General features: G+C 43.8%; 1 protein-coding gene across 3 annotated transcripts in view; it reads right to left on the bottom strand.

The window, feature by feature from the left end:
* bsdc1 (BSD domain containing 1) overlaps nt 1-22500 on the bottom strand; it is a 92308-nt gene that overhangs the window by 10115 nt on the left and 59693 nt on the right. For all 3 annotated transcript variants that reach the window (XM_038794568.1, XM_038794587.1, XM_038794576.1), the window contains 3 exons: nt 22121-22202; nt 9481-10017; nt 3925-4028 (listed from right to left, as the gene is read on the bottom strand). In XM_038794568.1, the coding sequence (XP_038650496.1) occupies nt 3925-4028; nt 9481-10017; nt 22121-22202 (723 nt within the window). The remainder of the gene's footprint in view (nt 1-3924; nt 4029-9480; nt 10018-22120; nt 22203-22500) is intronic.

The following is a 22500-nucleotide window of genomic DNA, read 5'->3' as shown; positions in this document are numbered from 1 at the left end:
GAGAAGGGAGCATGTTAGCAGGGCAACAAATTTAATGGGGGGCTGAAGCTCAGTTCAAAGTCGAGCAGATTTGTGTTGTATGTGGCTTATCCTGAGTGAACAATTAGGAATAGCCACCTGGTTAGTTTTCGATGAAGCCAAAAGTACAGCATCTAAAAATGGATACAACCAAAGACAACTTGTTTTTTCAGTATTAACCTTTTATGCCAACATTTTTAATGTGCCATTGCACATAATACTGTAATCAAGATATTATCAGAAAGGTTTCTCCAATACAAAATGGTTTACTACCATCTCTCTCTCCAGTCCCATCACTCTATATTACCAATTCCATTCACAATCTGCTTGACTGCCATCACAATCACTCTGGCTGGTAGGTCAAATGATAGCACAACGCAGGTCTTCAACTGAACCTACCGATTAGAAGCAGTAGGCCATTCGTCCCTTCCAGTCTGTTCCACTATTCAGTTAAGATCATGGCTGATCTGATTGTAACCTCAACTCCAAATTCCTGCCTACCCCAATAACCTTTCACCCCTTGCTTATCAAGAATCTATCTACCTCTGCCGTACAAATATTCAGACACAATAGGATACAGTACAGCAGAGTGGTCTGGCAGGGCAACTTTCCATGTCACATTCTAGTTTCCCAGTAAGAAAACCTTTCCCTCTACAAGAAACTAAACGCAATAATGAGTGAAGTTCCTGTTAAGCTGCATAGCCCCACAGAAGGTACCACGGAAGCCTTGTTCTGTGATAAATAACGTACTTGCACGTCTCCACAAAATAATTTAAAGGGAGCTTGTGTAACTAACTAGTAAATGGAATATTAGCCAATATCAAGGTATAGATTCAAATTAAGATCTGACATGTTTCCCTAAAAGCTTTCACTTTTAATCCTCCTTCACTGTTTTGACTGAAGAAACCAATCTAAGATAATTACTACCTTTCATAAGAACATAATTTTAACTCAATCAATTTAATAACATTTGAATTTTTATTTGTTTTGCTCCAACTAATTTAGGCTACATAATCAGCTATTAGCTATCAATATTCATAACATATGAGCACTGTAGCACCGAGATCATTCAACAATAATAAAATTCACAAATAATTTTATTTATATGCATGTAACATTATCTCAAACTTAGTACTTCATCATGTTCAATATTATGAATTATTTTTAGAAGCACAATGTCAATTTACCACTGAATATCTACATATTTAAACAGAGTACATTAGAACGTCCAATGAAAGGCACTAGAATAATATTCCTTCATGTACAGTGTCACAAATAGGGAAATGACCGTGTTTTGTTAAATGAGTGAATTTTCTTGTGGCCTTGTTCACTGTTAGTCAGAAATCAAATGGAGCAAGAATGGAGCAAGAATGGAGCAAGTCAGGTTCTATCACAGTTGGCCAATGCATGCAAATAAAGCTGAAAGTTCAGGAGTGTTTGTTGTAACTGACTGATATTACAGAAACACCTATACATCAAGAGCAAAAATACTCACTGATTTCAATGCACAGAGGACAGGACAATATTAGCAACTCAGAGGATTTTAATGTGCCGTTTAACTTGCAGGTAACTGTCAGGGACAAGAGACACACCCACCTCCAGAATAAGTAAAGGGAAATGACGTGGAAATGCAGGGAGAGGACCTGGAAGTGAACACCAATGAATAGGAAGTGTCCCAGGGAGGAGGACACAGGAGAGGGACAGGGAGTAGTCCCTAAAACAAGTCCTAGGTAAGGGACTGAAAATGAGGGACCGAGAGTGAGGGGCCAGCAATAGGTGCTGTTAAGTTAAAATAAAGGATCAAAGACACAAGTTCCAAATTAAAGAAAAAGCTGCAGATAGCAGACTTCAAGCAAGGTCCTGCGGGGCCATTGGAGCAAAGGTACCCCTTTGGAGCAGGATTGTTCTGCTTGGCATGGCCAAAGATCTGAAATTGTGCTTGGAGGTTGAAGCTTGAATGTAGATCCAGGGGAAAAGAATCTTGGAAGGCAAGATTAAAGTTCTGCGGGGCGGGTCATTATTAAAGCCGTCATGAGGGAGCGACGTTTGGAGAGAATTCCAAGGCGAGGTCTTTCAAAGATGGAGATTGGAAACCCTCATGGAGAAAGAGGAAATATCAGTGATTGATTGGCTCACAATGTGACCAATGTCTGTTATCAATGAACTGTTGAGAAATCCATGGAATTGGGTTTGTTCGCATCTGTCATTTTTTGTGTAGTATGGTTTGTTTGACCACACCTTGCCTGTTGATTCACATGTACCTTACCATTATAAGATAGATATTGTAAATTGTTTTATCTTTGTGGCCTTGCATAGTAAAGTTTATTTTTGTTTTTCCCAAACCATTAAATCTTGTTGCTTTGTTCACTTAGCATGCGTCTTGAATCTCAAACTTTATCTACCTTACCCCAACAATCCAGAGTCTGGCCAAGGATCATAACAATGCTCATAATTCTTGTACGAGTTAGACACCCAGATATTGTGACATTGTTCATTACTATTTAACATAATCACCCGTAATAATGTATTTTTGATCACATCAGGCATTCAAAAGCCATTAAACTACACAAGATTGAGAAAGTCTCCTGTAATCATCAGTACCAACAGGATTGTTTATTCTACCCTTGTGCAACCTCATGCCTGAAAAAAATTGCAAAAAGACAAAACACAACTGTCAACTCAAAAAAGAGTTGCCATTTGATGATGGCAAGAAAAAGTGATATGTTACTAATAAGCCCACAAAGGTACAAATTATTGATGACATTTGGTATTTGCCTTTTTACTTCTGTATATTATTCAATTCTATAAATTGAGTAGCTTAAATTATATTCACTGCATCATCTTATTATCCTCTTAAGCGATGAGGGAATGTAGCAGATAACCCATTGATGACATTAACCATTAAACAGGGGCTGCAGGAACACATACCGAATAATGAATACAGATATTAGTTTTGGAGTATGGGCGGCACGGTAACACAGTGGCCAGCACTGTTGCTTCACAGCACCAGGGACCTGGGTTTGATTCCCGGCTTGGGTCACTGTCTGTACGTTCTCCCAGTGTCTGCGTGGGTTTACTCCGGCTGCTCTAGTTTCCTCCCACAAATCCCGAAATACGTACTTGTTCGGTGAATTGGACATTCTAAATTCTCCCTGTGTACTACCCCAGCAGGCGCCGGAATGTGACGACTAGGGGATTTTCACAGTAACTTCATTGTAGTGTTAACGTGAGCCTACTTGTGACACTAATAACGATTAATAAAACAACGATCAGTCCATTCGAGAAATGAATTCAGCCAGGGACTCCAAAAGTATCAGGAAAAAGTCCAAAATGTATTTTTGAAAGTTGTCCTCAAGTAAGTCCAAGGTGGCACAGTGGTTAACACTGTTACCTCACAGCACCTGGGACCTGGCTTCAATTCTGGGCATAGGCGACTGTTTTTGTGGAGTTTGCACATTCTCTCAGTGTCTGCATGGGTTTCCTCCAGGTGCACCGGTTTCCTCCCACAGTGCAAAGATATGCAGGTTAGGTGAATTGGCCGTTCTAAATTGCCCCTCAGTGTCCAGTGATGTGCAGGACAGGTTACGAGGTTACACGGATAGGGCAGGGAGGATGGGGATGTGGACCTGGGTAGAATGCGCTTTCGGGGCGTTGGTGCAGACTCGATGGGTCGAATGGCCTCCTTCTGCACTGTAGGGATTCTATGATTCTAATCCTTCCGTTCAGTAGCAGAGAGGGAAAATTTCTATGAAACTATTTTGCAGCTTCCATGTTTCTGACACTGATAATTCCAAGACAGATCAATTCTTTAGACTTGTGGAAAGTAGTAGGTAGGCAGCAGTTGCCAGTAACATTAAAGCAATCCCACTGCATTCAATCCAATAAATAACAACCAAAGAATTGTACCTGTTCTGACATATCCACCCGAGACAATGCTAACTGGACCTCTTCCTCGGTCATATCCAGATCAAAATCTTTTTCCCAATCCTCACTGATGTCCGTACTAGACCCTGAAATAAGTGACATTTAATTAGAATGCAAGTGATCAGAAATGTGAAACTCAAATTTCTTTTAAATAGTCAAGTGACAAAAAACTGGAAAAGTTCCAAAAAGCCCCAGGCTCTTTTCCAAGTAATTTTCTGAGTGACCTATTAGCATTTAGCAATCAGCTTAACATTCTTTATGGACCAAATTTCAATTCTTTCTGTACCAAATTTCATCCTTTTCTTCTGAACATGCAGATTCCTGGCTGGGTTGTTGTTCTACAAGTATCAACACCACTTGGATAGGGAGCGTCAACACACTATGATCACAGGATTTTCTGGGACTGAGTCCGATCAGTTCTTCTCAAATATGCACACATTTGTTTGTCCAGCAAAGGGGGAACCCAAACATCTATTCTGGCAACCCTAGGAAGTGTGTAAACCAAATATAGCACTCTTGTCAACTTATCAGCTAGATTCAGCTGAATACAGATTAATCATAAACCTAGGTACGTAATTCTAAAGATTCACAACTCTGAGTGACATAATTTCTCCTTATATCAGTACTGAATGACCAGACCTTATCCGAAGCCGGTATCCCCATGTTTTAGATTTCCTGATCAGCGGACTCGCTCAGCATTACGGCAGCACAGTGATTAGCACTGTGGCTTCACAGAACCAGGGACCCTGGTTCGATTCCCGGCTTGGGTCACTGTCTGTGCGGCGTCTGCACGTTCTCCGTGTCTGCGTGGGTTTCCTCCTACAAGTCCCGAAATATGTGCTTGTTGCGCGAATTGGAAGTTCTGAATTATCTCCGTGTATCCGAACAGATTTTTACAGTAACATCATTGCAGTGTACTTGTGACACTAATAAAGATTATCAAGCCCATTCAGAATTTAGTAGGTTTCTGAGATAACCTCTCATTCTTCAAAACTGAAAAGAACATTAGCCCATTTACTCAGTCTCCGATCATAGGACACTCCCCTCATTCCAGGAACCAATTAACAGTGCTACCCCACCACGTTTTCACCTATCCTTCCCAAATTATGAATGTAATTAAAATGTTTAGCTCCCAGTCTCGGTCACCCTATAACCACGTCTCTGTAAAGGCAATTAAATCATGACCAGCTATGTTATTTGTCCCTACAAATCATCTACATTGTTGTAAATGCTGCTTATAGTCAGATAGGGTGTCCTTAACGTTATCTCTTTAACATTATTGCATTATTTTAACATCCTTTAGGAAGGATAAGCAAAAAGGAAAAGGAGACGGGGTAGCACTGTTAACGAGGGACGGGATCAGTACATCAGTGAGTGTATCTCAGATCAAATGATCAAGATGTAGAATCAGTTTGGATGAAACTAAAAAATAGAATGGGGCAGCAAACAATGTAATGGTGGGCACAGTATAAATCAGGAAATTAGAGCTGCATGTAACATGGGTAATACAGTAATAATGGGTGACTTAAATTTACATACAAATTGCAGAGGATGAATTCCAGGAGTGTACACGAGATGGGTTTATGAAGCAGTATGTTGAAGAACCAACTGGAGATCGGCCTACTTTAGATTTAGCATGATAAAAGGCAAATTAATAACCGTGCATTAAAAGGACCGTTAGGAATTAGAGAAAGTGATAATAGTTCATTCTGAAACTAGCATCTTAAATCTGAACGCAAGAACCTATGAAGGTATGAGGAGCAAGTTGGCTACGGTGGATTGGAAAAATATACTTTAAAAAATTGATGGCAGACAGGCAAAGGCTAGTATTTAAATAAGTGTTATATGGTCTGCAATAAATATACATTCCTCTAAGACACAAAAAATCAATAGGAAAGGTGAATTAACTGTGATGAACTAAACTTAAAGTGGCTTATAAAGTTGGCAGAAAAAGTGGCACGACCGAGGATTGGGAACAATTTTGAATCCAGCAAAGGAGGCCCAAGAAACTGCTAAAGAAAGGAAAAGGAGAATAGAAACCAAAGCCAACGAGAAACATAAAGGCAGATTGTAAATTCTCATTTAATGGTATGTGAAAAGAAAAATAATTAGCAAAGACAAATGTGGGTGCGTTATAGGCAGCAAAAGGAGAACTGAAAGCAGAGAATAGGGCAATGGCAGAGAAACTAAACAATTACTTTGTGTCTCTCTTCAGAAAGGAAGATACAGAAAATCACCCAGAAATACTAGGTTACTAGCAGACTAGGCAGGGGTTTGTGAAAATTAGTAAGTGGAGGAAATTAGTATTAATAAAAATTTAGCACTAAAAACAAAATTATTTGAGGCTGCTGCGAACCAAATCTGTTCACAGCCCAAATAAATGGTTTGGATGTGAGGACCAGATATAATATTTCAAAATTTAGTGGGAAATTAAGTTCATGATGGGGATGCAACAAGAAGGCTTCAAGGGCACTTGGATAGGCTAACTGAATGGGGAAGACATGGCAGATGGAATATTCTGGTCTACAAGTTCCTGGTTCCCCAGCATCACATTTAGGGGATACCCTGTGATGCGATGGGGAACCCCCTCCAGGAGGCTCCCACGTAAGGTTACACCCAGCAATTACCGAGAAGTGCCAACTGCCTCTGGGCAATTGCGCTGGGCTGAGAACCATCCGACTCGAGCAAATTACATTGCTCACTTGGGATGGTTCTGACAGTTACTCTGAAAGAGTTAGAGGAAAAAAATATTTTCTAGCTCCAGAGCAACTATTTAAACACACAGACCTAGCCTCACACAGGACATCCCACACAAACAGCCCCCCCCCCCCCCCAGGGGACCCACCACTCCAGACCCAACCCTACCCATCTCAGGTCCCACCCGCCAGCCCCATTTGCGACTTCCAAGCTCACCACCCAATTCCAGTCCAACACAAACCCGATTCCCACCTGACAGGCCCGAATCACTCCCGCCCCACCCTACTCTAAAACACCGGTCACACCTGACACACCCCCTGCCGCCCCAACTGCAGTACGGCATGACCCACCTCTCTTTCCCCTCCCCCCCCAAACAAAAAAACAAACACACACACACACACACAATTGCATGCCGTCTTGATGAGGCCTCACCTGGAGTACTGTACGCAGTTTTGGTCTCTTTATCTAAGGAAGGGTGTACTTCCCATAGAGGGAGTGCAACGTAGGTTCACCAGACTAATCCTGGGATGGTGAGATTGTCTTATGGAGAGAGATTGAGGAGACTGGGCCTGTACTCTCTAGATTGTAGAAGAATGAGAGGTGATCCATTTGAAATGTAAAACATTCTTACAGGGAGTGACAGGGTGAATGTGTTAGAATGCTCCCCTTGGCTGTTGAATCTAGAACAAGGGGACACAGAATCAGAATAAGGGGCAGGCTATTTAAGCGTGAAATGAGGAATTTCTTCACTCAGAGGGTGGTGAATCATTGGAATTCTCTATCCCGAGGGCTGCAGAGGCTCAATCATTTGGCATGTTCAAGATAGAAAATTGACAGATTCGAATGATATCAACAGATATGGAGATAATGCAGATAGAAGATCGGCCATGATCTAACTGAACGGAGTAGCAGGCTTGGATGGGCCGAATGGTCTGCTCCTGCTCCTAATGATATGAAAGAAGTATTCAAAATCATGATGGGGTCTGGACAGAATAGGCACCGATGCAATCTACCGGCCTCATCGCACCTGGCTCGGGAACCGGCCAGGCCGTTAAATTACACCTTGCGATATCGAACGAGATTTTGCAGGCGTGGTGGTCAGGATGACGTCCTTGATGGGCGGATCCAGATTTGCATATTCAAGTGAGTTGGTAGTCGCACATGAATCTGTCGGTGCCAGAGTTACCCAAGGTGCGGGACCTAGCGCCCTCATCTCGAAGACCCAGTAGCCAAGGCATACCGGTACTTGGGAGGGGGGTCTCCTAGGCGATCGGGGGCCCCAGGGTAGTTGAGTTCTCGGCAAGGTGGTACCCTGGCACTCCTGATGTCACCTGCCAGTGTCACCTGGGTGCCACTCTGGCAATGCCAGGGTGTCCAGATGGCATCTTGCCTGTGCCAGGGATTGGACTCAGCGGTTCCATGTCCTTGAGGTAAGGTGCAAGGGGTTCAAGGAGCCCCTACTTGGTAAGTTAAGGGGTCCAAAGGTCGCAGTGGGTGGTGTTCAGAGATCGTGATGTCATTAAAAATGGTGCCCCGATCTCTTCCTGCACTGACGAGCTGAGCTCATTAGTGCAGGAAATGAGTCCAGAGCGGCCTTGGCGGGGCGTTCCTCACTGAGGCCCAAAAAAGAAGCAGAGTCCCGTTTAATAGCGGAGTCGCTCTCAGCGCTGCAAGTGGCAGGCAACACCCCGCTAAACGTGCCAAAAACGGGACTCTATTTATTTTCCATTAAATCCCGCCAGGGAGAAATTATTCCTCCTCATGAAAGGATCGATCAGATTTAAAGTAATTAGGGCTGCATGTGGCGCAGTGGTTAGCACTGGGACTGCGGCGCTGAGGACCCGGGTTCGAATCCCGGCACTGGGTCACTGTCTCTGTGGAGTTTGCATATTCTCCCCGCGTCTGTATGGGTCTCACCCCCATAACCCAAAGATGTGCTGATTAAGTGGATTGGTCATGTTAAATTGCCCCTTAATTGGAAAAAATAATTGGCTACTCTAAATTTATTTTTAAAAGATTTGAAGTAATTAGTAAAAGAAGTAAAAGCAATACGAGAAAAACACTTTACCATGCAGCGAGTGATTAAGGTCTGGAATGCACTGCCTGGAGTGTGGTAAAGGCAGGTCCAATCAAAAGGCATACAGATGATTATTGGAAAAGGAAGAATACGTAGGGTTACAGGAATAAGGTGGGGAATGGCAATAGATGAATTGCTGATTCGGAGAGCTAGAGACATTTACTGTAGTTGGAAACAAATAAAAATGAGAAGAGAGATGTTTTTGTTTCACCTAATTTGTTTTGATTTTAGTGATGGAACAATGCATTAAAAACCTAGCACCCAAAATCACCCAGCTTTTGCTCATTTGTGATATGCTTTTTTTTTAAATGGCAAAAGTTTTATTCTGTTAATTTCTTTCCATTTCATAGATCCCTATCACTTTTGACTCAAATAGATAACCTCCAAGTTGCTTTAGTTAAAAATCACATTAAAAAGAGTGAAATTTGTCAAACTTTTCTAACTTCTTTTGGTTATTGGGTGGCAGTGGTGCAGTGGATAGCACTGCTGCCTCACGGCACTGAGGTCCAGTTTCGATCCCGGCCCGGGTCACTGTCCATGTGGAGTTTGCACATTCTCCCAGTGTCTGCGTGGGTCTCACTGCCACAACTCAAAAGATGTGCAGGGTAGACGAATTGGCCACACTACATTTTCACTTAATTGGAACAATTTTTGAAAAAAACGTCTTTTGGTTACAATTTTAAGACTAGCGTGGGTTATTTTCCATTATTCATCCTCGCTCCGTGTTTACTCTGCACGTATACTCCATTTGCACCAATAATCACCTTTCTTTCCGTTATTGGAAGGTGTAGATTTACCACTGTCTGAGTTGAGTTCATAGACTCTCAAATCAATTGGTCCATCATCTTTTGTAGTCTCCAGTTTGCTTGTGTTCTTTGCCTCAATCATTATGCCAGATACTGCAGTAAACTCCTTTGTTTTTTGATCTTTCGGTGATCCTTTTGCTTCTTTGTCTAGGGTTGAAAGTCTATCCTTAGCCTTGGGCTTCAATTCCTGTTCGACCACCAGCTCCACACTGGTTTCTACCACATTCCCAGCAATTTCTTTTACCGTCTCCTCAGATCTAGATGTCTCACTGGAAGTGGAGATCTGATTTCTCAATTGGAGTTCTGTAGGAATGCTGACAGTGTTGACAGATTGGCATCCCATTGACTTTTGCGTAATGTCAGCAATATTCTGGTTCTGAAGTTCTATAGAATGTTCCATCACAGAGCACGCGACTGGAGATTGCACTGTTGATAACGGACTTTGTGGCAAATGGTAAAAATCTGAGTTGACAGGCGAAGACCCTACGAATTCATCTGCAAGAGTACAAACATTGCATTGATTTTTTTGCACTGTATAGAGTTAATTCTTCATGTTGAACATTCTAAAGATCTAAATACTCAAGAATCCTACGGTTGTACTGCCATGTGAGTGAAATCCATTATAATCAATAAAATACTACTTTAACATGTTTTGAAAAGGATTTAAAATAATTGTTGTATACCTTGTTGTTCTAGGAATTTATTTTCACACTTCTGCAAACAATTTGACTTAAATTTGAAATAATGGCCAATACAAAACCAAAATACTGGGTGCTGGAAATCCAAACTAAAAATAGAAAAAATTGGGAACACTCAACCCCATCTGTGGAGAGAATCAGAGTTAGCTTTTCCATCAATGATCTTTCATCAGAAGGATAAGTGCTCAACAACCTGAAACATTAACTGTTTCTCTGAACACATACTGCCTAACCGGTTGAGTATGTTCAGTATTTACTGTTTATTTCACGTTTGACTAGTCTATTCTAGAGCATACCAGAGATGCTGAATAATATTTGATCATTAAGTAACTGAGATGTATTCTGACGTTCTGATTTTGCCAAGTTTTAAATTGGATGTTAGCAAAGCTGGAGATAGAGGAAATTATTGATCGTTTGCTGGAACTTTTCAGACATTGCTTTCTTGTGTACCTATTTCATGTTCCTTGTTCCACTATGGATTTTCTTAAGGTTGGCATGACCATCACTAAAATTCTTGTACATCTTCATGGTTCCTCAACTCAGTTTGTTTGCCTTTTTGAGTGCCATTTAACTTTTGTATTTTTCACCTACGTTACTGGGCTAGGAATCCACACTAATGCTCTGGGAACATGGGTTCAAAACCCACCAAGGAAGCTGGTATAATTTTAACTTCACATTAATAAACCTGGAATATAAAGCTCGTCTCAGTTAATGATACCATGAAGCTAACATCGATCGTTGTAAAAACCCATCGGGTTCATCACTGAACTTTAGGGAAGGAAATCTGCTGTCCTTACTTGGTCTGGCATGAGGCTACACTCCCACAAAAATATGGTCGACTCTTAATGGCCCTCAGTTCAAGAGCAATTAGGAATGGACAACAAACGCTAGCTTTGCCAGTGACGCCCATATTTTTTTAATAAAACAGTAAAAAATATATACAAGGCCAAACGGCACAAACAGTAATTTTGAGTTGGAGAAACAGGGTACCCTCTCCTCAGTACCAATGTACAGGTAGGAGAGGGGTAGATACCCTGATTATTAAAACAGTTCACACCACGTTTCCACAAAAAAAAAAATGGTACAAGCACTAAACTTTGTGCTGGGGAGACCAGATACCCTTGCCTCTGTAACAACAGAAGGGAAAGGAAGGGGGGTGGTGGAGAGTGTGGTGGGCAAGGAGGGAGTCAAAGTGTTCGTGAAGGCGGGGGACAAATAGGGCACTGCCTGAACTATCTACGGAGACAGAAAATTAAAAGAACCTTCAATTATGATATGCCAGTTCCAGGAGTCCGACAGAGGGGGCGAGGAGTGACACAGTGTCAGGCACGAGTGAGACCCGCACCCCGTCCACATATCATGAAAGAATAAAAAGACTCAAGAAAATAACTAGATTACAATCATTACAAGAAATAATATCTTCAAATCATTCCTGTCTCGTAGCAACATCAGGGACTGAGACAGATTTGCGTGGAACTGTCTCTGAGTCATAGCTTTTCCATTTATCATCATGTGTTTTGTAGAGCTAAGCTAGTTTTCAATCTGGCTCATTGATTTGCCTTGATCCAATTAACTAATTCCTTCATAAACAAACTGACAATAATAGAATTAGGAATGGATTTGAGGGTGGCATGGTGGTGCAGTGGTTAGCACTGTTACCTCACGGAGCCAAGGACCTGGGTTTGATCCCGGCCGCGTGTTGAGTTTGCACATTCTCCCCATGTCTGGGTGGGTCTCACCCCCTAAACCCTAAGATGTGCAGGTAGGTGGAATGGACACGCTAAATTGCACCTTAAAAATAATGGGTTTGAATCTATATTTACAATTTCTATGCTGCTAGGGTTGAGGGTGAAGGAAAAAAAACAAGGGAGAGAATTTCTTTCACTCATTCACAGGATGTGGGTGGTGCCCATCTCTAATTACCCTTCATAAGGTGGCACCGAGCAGTCATCTTGAATGACTTGCTAGGTCATTTTAGAGTTAACACATACAGCAATCGCTATGGACCCTGATGTTCCAGGTGCAGTGCGACATATACTGTAGAATTGCCTAAACCCAGAGCCAAGCAGCTTCAGTACAGCTACACTGGCATCTACCTGACAATGTAAAAAATTGCCCAGTAATGTCCTGTCTACAAAAAGCAGGACAAATCGACTCACCAATACCACCCCACCAAACTAAGCTTCATCATTAGTAATATCAAGGAATGCAGCACTTAATCACTGACGAGCTGTTGATCGATGCTCAGTTTGGGTTCCCCCTGGAACACTCAACTCCAGACCTCATTATAGCCTTGACCCAGAGACAAATGAGCTGAATTCCAACAGGGAGGCATGTGTGCCCCTGATACCAAGACAGCAATTGACAGCACCATGGAGCCTTAACTAAATTGAGTCACCTGGAATCGGGGAAAAAGTTCCCACAAAAAAACAAGTTAGGACTTTTGTCAGCCAATCAACTCAGCCCCAGAGTTATTGTCAGTGAAGAAGTTACTCAGGGCTGTGTCCCCGGTTCACCCATCATCAGCTGCTTCAGAAATCTTCCCTCTAACATAAGATCATAAGTGGGAATGTTCACTGGCAATTGCAGTGTTCACTACCATTCACAACCCCTCAGATATGAAACAGTCAGTGGCCCCAGGCAGCAAAAACTGGATAACATTCAGGCTTGGGCTGATGAGAGGCAGGTAACATTTGCACCACACAACTGCCACAAACTTATCTCCCTTTGACATTCAATGATGTTACTATTGCAAAATCTCTCACCATCAACATCCTGGGGGTCACCATTGACCAGAAACTGAACTGGACCAACCATATAAATGCTGTGATTACAAGGGAAGGCTGGAGGCTCACCTCCTGGCTCTGCAGATCCTGACAACCATCTACATGGCAAAAGTTAGGAATGTGATTAAGTCATCTTCACTTGCTTGGATGAGCACAGCTCCAACAACTCTCAAGAAGGGGGAAACCATCCGGGACAAAACAGGTTAAACATTCATTTCCCCTCACCACTGGTGTGCAGTGTTGCAGTATCGGCAATATGTACTGCAACAACTCACCTCGGCTCCTTTGACAGCATTTTCCAAACCTACAACCTCTACAGTCTGGAAAAACAAGGGCAGCGCATGTGGAAACATCATTAGCTACAAGTTCCCCTACAAGTCACACACTATTCTCACTTGGAACTATATCATCATTCCTTCACTGTCGCTGGGTCAAAATCCTGAAACTCCCTTCTGAACACTGTTATAGGTGTACTTACACCAGTTGAAAGCAGTTCAAGAGACAGTTCACCACTACATTCTCGAGGGCAATTCGAGATGGGCAATAAATGCTGGCCTTGCCAGTGATATCCATATCACACAAATGAATAAAATGGACAGTTAAGAATTAACCATATTACTGAGTGTTTTAATAAGCATCTTATTTGAAGTATCTTCTTATTTGATTTATATACCGTATATACTCGCGTAACATGCAACTTTTGGGCACCTAATTTGAAGCCTAAATTTCGGGGGTCGCATGATACGCGAGGTACAAAAATCGCGGGTGTGAAATGCTGGCCAAGATAAGTCACATAGCATCCAGCTGGCTTTACTAGCGTCGTTCAGCCACTTGCCGTTTCCATTCATAAAAACATGAATGGAAACGTCAAGTGGCTAAACATCTTCCCATCAGAATACTACTCTTCAGATTTTGACCACAGCATTCTGATGGGAAGATGTTCAGCCACTTGACGTTTCCATTCATGTTTTTATGAATGGAAATGGCAAGTGGCTGAACGACGCTAGTAAAGCCAGCTGGAAAGCTGTTTGAATCGCGAACAGCTTTCACAGCAGAATCCACTCTGCAGAAGCCACACACAATGATACCATTTGGAAGTTTTAGTTTCCAAAATTAATTTCCAAAAAAAGTGACTCGCATGATACATGAGGTATAACATAAAATCATGTTTTGGGGACGAAAATTTAGGGGTCGCATGATACGCGAGATCGAATGATACGCAAGTATATACGGTATATATATATGCATGTCTTTATAATAATCTTTATTAGCGTCACAAGTAGGCTTACATTAACACTGCAATGAAGTTACTGTGAAAAGCCCCTAGTCGCCACATTCCGGCACCTGTTTGGGTCACAGAGGGAGAATTCAGAATGTCCAATTCACCTAACAAGCACGTCTTTCGGCACTTGTGGGAGGAAACTGGAGCACCCGGAGGAAGCCCACGCAGACACGGGGAGAACGTGCAGACTCCTCACAGTGACCCTACCAGGAATTGAACCCAGGTCCCTGGCGCTGTGCAGCAACAGTACTAACCACTGTGTTACTGTGCCGCCCACGGTACTATGATACAGTAGTCCCCCTTTATAACGCGGGTGTTGGGGTCCAAGACAGCCACCCGCGTTGCATCCGAGCCGCGGATATCCACGATGGGGGTTTTAAATTTATTTAAAAATCTATGCATGCGCTTCCCATTGTGGAGAAAGGCCTGAACTGCAGGGGTTTGGGACCGAGGAGAGATGTGACACCCCCCTGCCACTTGTTCCCAAACCACCAAGTTGACAGCCCTGACACCTAAAACTGAATCCCAGCCTTGCCTTTGAAACTGACATGCAGCGCAGGGTGCAAGCGCGTGCGGCAGATGGGGTACAGACAGCAAGACCTTGTAAGTTCCTGGTAAGTTTCTGTGGGTTCTTTTAATTAGATCCACGATGGGGGTTTTAAATTTATTTAAAAATCTATGCATGCGCTTCCCATTGTGAGTCTACGGGGGGGCGGGGGGAAGACATCAGACACCCGTAGACTCACAATGGGAAGCGCATGCATAGATTTTTAAATAAATTTAAAACCCCCATCGTGGATCTAATTAAAAGAACCCACAGAAACTTACCAGGAACTTACAAGGTCTTGCTGTCTGCACCCCATCTGCCGCACGCGCTTGCACCCTGCGCTGCATGTCAGTTTCAAAGGCAAGGCGGGGATTCAGTTTTAGGTGTCAGGGCTGTCAACTTGGTGGTTTGTGAACAAGCGGCAGGGGGGGGGTGTCGCATCTCTCCTCGGTCCCAAACCACTGCAGTTCAGGCCTTTCTCCACACCGCCACCCCCACCCTACCGTAACCACTATGGAGGTACCAGCTGTAGCTCTGCACTATCCACTTCCGGACGCTGTGTGAGCTGCTCCTCTCTCACTGAATCTCCCTCCAATCAGCCGGCAGTGTCAATTTCAGCGGCCGGCTCACTTTGATCCGGAGAGGGAAGCTGACAGTTGGGGTCCATAAGCCCACCCGCCGTATATCGCGAACCGCGGTATTGCGGAGCGCGGTATAACGGGGGACTACTGTACTGTGCTACTGTGCCGTCTTACCAAAAGTACGCTTGTGGCGTCATTGAGAGCTCGGGTTTTCAGTACAGTCATGAGGAGATTGTGCATTTGAGCATTTAGCTGCTGCTAGTGTCTGAAGCCAAACTGTATTATTACCTTGTTGTTTTCTGATGAAAAGATTTAACTTCCTTTCTTGTGCTCAAGTTACCACAGAGTCTGGAATAATACACAGGCCAGATTGAGTAAGGACAGCAGATATCCTTCCTAAAGGACACTGGCGAGCCAGATGTCGTTTTATTACCCAATTATTTTTTCCAATTAAGGGGTAATTTAGTGTGGCCAATCCACCTACTCTGCACATTTTTGGGTTGTGGGGGCGAAACCCACGCAAACACGGGGAGAATGTGCAAACTCCACACAGACAGTGACCCAGGGCCGGGATTCGAACCTGGGACCTCAGCGCCGTGAGGCGGTTGTGCTAACCACTAGGCCACCGTGCTGCCCCAGATGTCGTTTTATGATAAATTCTGTAATTTCATGGTCACCATTACTGAAACTAGCTTTTAATTCCAGATTTAGTTAATTAATGGAATTCAAATTCCCCAGCTGCAGTGGTGGAATCTGAACTCCTTTCTCTGTACCATTATTCCAGGTCTCTGCATTACTGGTGCAGTAGCTTAGCTACAATGCTACTGTACGCCTAAATTTAGCCAGAGGGTGAATAGTGCTGATGTAAGGAATAGACTGGTAGTCGAGATTTAGAGATTGAGTATTTATGTGGAATTTTCACCAATCTGGAGTTTACATAGTGTTCACAAGAGGGCAGATAAGGTACAATCCATGAAGGAAGCTAAGTTAATACATCAAGTAATTCCTCCTTATTTCATGTTTTGTAGTTTTCTAGCGCCATTATTTTAATTTCTGTAAAATCCTAAACTCATTTAACTATTAATTGTGTTTTGGTTGTACCTCTACAATTACAGCTTCAACATAACTCAAGGTAAGTTTATAAGAAAATAATCTGCCCATGTCTTGAAATTGAGTCCTTTTTTTTATACATTCATGGGATGTGGGTGCCACTGGCTGGGCCAGCACCTATTGCCCATCCTGAGGGCATTTAAGAGTCAACCACATTGCTGTGGGTCTGGAGTCACTTAATTCCAACTTTTTTAATTTAACTATCACCACCTGCCATAGTGGGATTCGAACCCTGGTCCCCAGAGCATGATCCAGCAGAGCAGAGCTACTGATTGGCTGTTCCGGGGAAATTTGCATACGTGCAGTGCGGTCAGCCTAATTTGAAGGTGTACCTGCGAAGGAGACCCAATGAGTTTGAGTGAAGGCAAGCATCCAGCAGAGGGCAGCAGAGCAGAGCTACTGATTGGCTGTTCCGTGGAAATTGGCATACGTGCAGTGCGGTCAGCCTAATTTGAAGGTGTACCTGCGAAGGAGACCCGAGGAGTTTGAGTGAAGGCAAGCATCCAGCAGAGGGCAGCAGAGCAGAGCTACTGATTGGCTGTTCCGTGGAAATTTGCATACGTGCAGTGCGGTCAGCCTAATTTGAAGGTGGTTTGTGGAGGGGCTGTTGTCAAGTGACAGTTAAACCCGAAACACTTCATCAGTGTTTCCCCCCCTACCTCCTCCTCTAACCAAAAAAAAAAAACCACGGTCGTTGGGAAGCGGGAGCAGGGGCCTGTCATGAAGGTGAGTGAGTGCCTTTAAATTTGCTTACCTTTCAGTGGGAGCAGGGTTTGGGGGACTATCAGGTAAGCTCTTCCTTTCTTTTTCTTGTTTTTTTTTAAAATCTAGAGGTGATGTCAGGGAAGGCAGTACAATGCTCCTCCTGCAGAATGTTTGAGGTGAGGGACGCCGTCAGTGTCCCTGCTGATTTCATCTGTGGGAAGTGCACCCAACTCCAGCTCCTCAAAAACCGTGTTAGGGAACTGGAGCTGGATGAACTTCGGATCATTCGGGAGGCAGAGGGGGTCATAGATAGAAGCTTCAGGGAGGTAGTTACGCCAAAGAATAAAGATAGATGGGTGACGGTGAGAGGGGCTGGGGGTAAGCAGTCAGTACAGGGATCCCCTGTGGTCGTACCCCTTAGTAACAGGTATACCGCTTTGGATACTGTTTGGGGGGGGGGGGGGGGGGGGGGGGGAGACTTACCAGGGGTCAGCCATGGGGTACAGGTTTCTGGCACAGAGTCTGTCCTGTTGCTCAGAAAGGAAGGGGGGAAAGGAGTAGAACATTAGTCATTGGAGACTCCATAGTTAGGGGGATAGATAGGAGATTCTGTGGGAACGAGAGAGACTCACGGTTGGTGTGTTGCCTCCCAGGTGCCAGGGTCCGCCATGTCTCAGATCGTGTTTTCGGGATCCTAAAGGGGGAGGGGGAGCAGCCCCAAGTCGTGGTCCACATAGGTACCAATGACATAGGTGGGAAAAGGGATGGGGTGTAAGGCAGGAATTCAGGGAGCTAGGGTGGAAACTTAGAGCTAGAACAAACAGAGTTATTATCTCTGGGTTGTTATCCGTGCCACGTGCTAGCGAGTCAAGGAATAGGGAGAGAGAGCAGTTGAACACGTGGCTGCAGGGATGGTGCAGGAGGGAGGGTTTCAGATTCCTGGACAATTGGGGCTCATTCTGGGGTAGGTGGGACCTCTACAAACGGGATGGTCTACACCTGGACCAGAGGGGTACTAATATCCTCGGGGGGGGGGGGAGGGGGGGGTTTGCTAATGCTCTTCGGGAGGGTTTAAACTAGTTCAGCAGGGGATTGGGAACCTGAATTGTAGCTCCAGTACACAAGAAGCTGAGAGTAGTGAGGCCATGAGTAAGGTTTCAAAGTTGCAGGAGTGTACCGGCAGGAAGGAAGGTGGTCTAAAGTGCGTCTACTTCAATGCCAGGAGCATCCGGAATAAGGTGGGTGAGCTTGCGGCATGGGTTAGTACCTGGGACTTCGATGTTGTGGCCATTTCGGAGACATGGATAGAGCAGGGCGAGGAATGGTTGTTGCAGGTGCCGGGGTTTAGATATTTCAGTAAGTTCAGGGAAGGTGGTAAGAGAGGGGGAGGGATGGCATTGTTAGTCAAAGACAGTATTACGGTGGCTGAGAGGACATTTGATGAGGACTCGAATACTTACGTAGTATGGGCTGAGTTAAGAAACAGGAAAGGAGAGGTCACCCTGTTAGGGCTTTTCTATAGGCCTCCGAAAAGTTCCAGAGATGTAGAGGAAAAGATTGCAAAGATGATTCTGGATAGGAGCGAAAATAACAGGGTAGTTGTTATGGGGGACTTTAACTTTCCAAATATTGACTGGAAACACTATAGTTCGAGTACTTTAGATGGATCTGTTTTTGTCCAATGTGTGCAGGAGGGTTTCCTGATACAGTATGTAGATAGGCCAACAAGAGGCGAGGCCGTATTGGATTTGGTGCTGGGTAATGAACCAGGACAGGTGTTAGATTTGGAGGTAGGTGAGCATTTTGGTGATAGTGACCACAATTCGATTATGTTTACTTTAGCGATGGAAAGGGATAGGTATAAACCGCAGGGCAAGAGTTATTGCTGGGGGAAAGGCAATTATGATGCGATGAGGCAAGACTTAGGATGCATCGCCTGGAGAGGAAAACTGCAGGGGATGGACACAATGGAAATGTGAAGCATGTTCAAGGAACAGCTACTGCGTGTCCTTGATAAGTATGTACCTGTTAGGCAGGGAGGAAGTGGTCGAGTGAGGGAACCATGGGTTACTAAAGCAGTTGAATCACTTGTCAAGAGGAAGAAGGAGGCTTATGTGAAGATGAGACGTGATGGTTCAGTTGGGTCGCTTGAGAGTTACAAGTTAGCTAGGAAGGCTCTAAAGAGAGAGCTAAGAAGAGCCAAGCGAGTAGGGCCAGTCAAGGACAGTAGTGGGAAGTTGTGCGTAGAGTCCGAGGAGATAGGAGAGGTGCTAAATGAGTATTTTTCGTCAGTATTCACACAGGAAAAAGACAAAGTTGTCGAGGAGAATACTGAGATACAGGCTACTAGACTAGAAGGGCTTGAGGTTCATAAGGAGGAGGTGTTACCGATTCTGGAAAGTGTGAAAATAGATAAGCCCCCTGGGCCGGATGGGATTTATCCTAGGATTCTCTGGGAAGCTAGGGAGGAGATTGCTGAGCCTTTGGCTTTGATCTTTAAGTCATCTTTGTCTACAGGAATAGTGCCAGAGGACTGGAGGATAGAAAATGTTGTCCCCTTGTACAAGATGGGGAGTAGGGATAACCCCGGTAACTATAGGCCAGTGAGCCTTACTTCTGTTGTGGGAAAAGTCTTGGAAAGGTTTATAAGAGATAGGATGTATAATCATCTGCAAAGGAATAATTTGATTAGAGATAGTCAACATGGTTTTGTAAAGGGTAGGTCGTGCCTCACAAACCTCATTGAGTTCTTCGAGAAGGTGACCAAACAGGTGGATGAAGGTAAAGCAGTTGATGTGGTATATATGGATTTCAGTAAAGCGTTTGATAAGGTTCCCCACGGTCAGCTATTGCAGAAAATACAGAGGCATGGGATTCAGGGTGATTTAGCAGTTTGGATCAGAAATTGGCTAGCTGACAGAAGACAAAGGGTGGTGGTTGATGGGAAATGCTCTGACTGGTGTCCAGTTACTAGTGGTGTGCCACAAGGATCTGTTTTGGGGCCGTTGCTGTTTGTCATCTTTATAAATGACCTGGAGGAGGGCGTAGAAGGATGGGTGAGTAAATTTGCAGATGACACTAAAGTCGGTGGAGTTGTGGACAGTGCAGAAGGATGTTACAAGTTACAGAGGGACATAGATGAGCTGCAGAGCTGGGCTGAGAGGTGGCAAATGGAGTTTAATGCAGAAAAGTGTGAGGTGATTCATTTTGGAAGGAATAACAGAAAGGCAGAGTACTGGGCTAATGGTAAGATTCTTGGTAGTGTGGACGAGCAGAGAGATCTCGGTGTCCATGTCCATAGATCCCTGAAAGTTGCCGCCCAGGTTGAGAGGGTTGTTAAGAAAGCGTACGGTGTGTTAGCTTTTATTGGTAGAGGAATTGAGTTTCGGAGCCATGAGGTCATGTTGCAGTTGTACAAAACTCTGGTGCGTCCGCATTTGGAGTATTGTGTGCAGTTCTGGTCGCCACATTATAGGAAGGATGTGGAAGCATTGGAAAGGGTACAGAGGAGATTTACAAGAATGTTGCCTGGTATGGAGGGAAGATCATATGAGGAAAGGCTGAAGGACTTGAGGCTGTTTTCGTTAGAGAGAAGGTTAAGAGGTGACTTAATTGAGGCATACAAGATGATCAGAGGATTAGATAGGGTGGACAGTGAGAGCCTTTTTCCTCGGATGGTGATGTCCAGCACGAGGGGACATAGCTTTAAATTGAGGGGAGATAGATATAGGACAGATATCAGAGGTAGGTTCTTTACTCAGAGAGTAGTAAGGGCGTGGAATGCCCTGCCTGCAACAGTAGTGGACTCGCCAACACTAAACGCATTCAAATGGTCATTGGATAGGCATATGGACGATAAGGGTATAGTGTAGAGGGACTTTAGAGGGGTTTCACAGGACGGCGCAACATCGTGGGCCGAAGGGCCTGTACTGCGCTGTAATGTTCTATGTTCTATGACTCTGGGTCACTAATGCAGTGACAATATCACTACTCCACTGCCTCCCCTTAATACTAGTATCCTGTTACCTCCTGTGCTCATTTTAAATTAATATTTCAAGTTCAATTTCCATAATACAAAACCACTTATTCTACCTCAGCATTCTCATAGAATCCCCTACAATGCAGGAGGCGACCATTCAGTCCATCATGTTTGCACCGACCCTCCAAAAGAGCATCCTACCAAGGCCCACTCCCCCACCCTATCCCCATAACCCCACCTAACTTGCAGATCTTTGGACTGTGGGAGGAAGCCAGAGCACCTGGAGGAAACCCATGCAGACACGGGGAGAAGGTGCAAATTCCACAGTCACCCGAGGCCAGAATTGTACCTGGGGCCCAGGTGCTGTGAGGCAGCAATGGTAACCACTGTGCCACCCAGTCCATTCAATATATTAACATTTAATCTCTTACATAAACAATCAAATAATTCTGTACACATTTAATGGCAAAGGAGATCTTGGAAGATATTCTTGCACCGAGTGCCATTTTTAGAAAGGACAACAGTATATTACAATGATGTGAGGAGGGCGGCATGGTGGTGCAGTGGTTAGCACTGTAGCATCACAGCACCAAGGACCCTGGTTCAATCCCAGCCCCGGGTCACTGTCCATGTGGAGTTTGCACATTCTCCCCGTTTCTGCATGGGTCTCACCCCCACAACCCAAAGATGTGCAGGTTAGATGGATTGGCAACACTAAATTGCCGCTTAATGGGAATTATTTGTAATTTAAAAAAAACAATTGTGAGTAACAAAACGCAGCTTAAAAATTCGACTATTTTAGCGAATAGTCCAACTATTCTCAAACATCTCTTGCAATTCAATGCACTGCTGCAACAAAGGTTTCAGCAATATTTATTCACTTTTCTGTTCACACACAAAATATTCTTGCCTTCTTCCTCTTCCCACCGAAGCTCCTCTGAATGAGAAGTCTGTTCTGCTCTCTGTTTCAAAGCTATTCTCCTAGTTTCTTCCTGTAAGACACATTGACAATTAGTATATGCTCCAAATAAACTACTAGAAATGACATTTGGAAAGATTAACAAGGCACGGTGCTAATTTTGTAGATAGGAAACTACAATAAAATGCAACATTTTAAAATCAAATTGATAAAGATTAAATGAATAAATATTATATTTTAACAACAATCCTTGTATGCAAAATCAAATAATACTATGCCCAATTTGAGTGTACAGCATCTACAACTAACTGCAAGTTGATGCAAGTATAGGTATGGAAACAGGGGAACTAATGTGCAAAATAATTGAAGAA

The sequence above is a fragment of the Scyliorhinus canicula genome, chromosome 1 (genome assembly GCF_902713615.1).
Source record: "Scyliorhinus canicula chromosome 1, sScyCan1.1, whole genome shotgun sequence".
In the NCBI taxonomy this organism is placed as follows: domain Eukaryota; kingdom Metazoa; phylum Chordata; class Chondrichthyes; order Carcharhiniformes; family Scyliorhinidae; genus Scyliorhinus; species Scyliorhinus canicula.
Note: the sequence above shows the minus strand (reverse complement) of the source record. Positions and strands in the feature narration are given on the sequence as shown.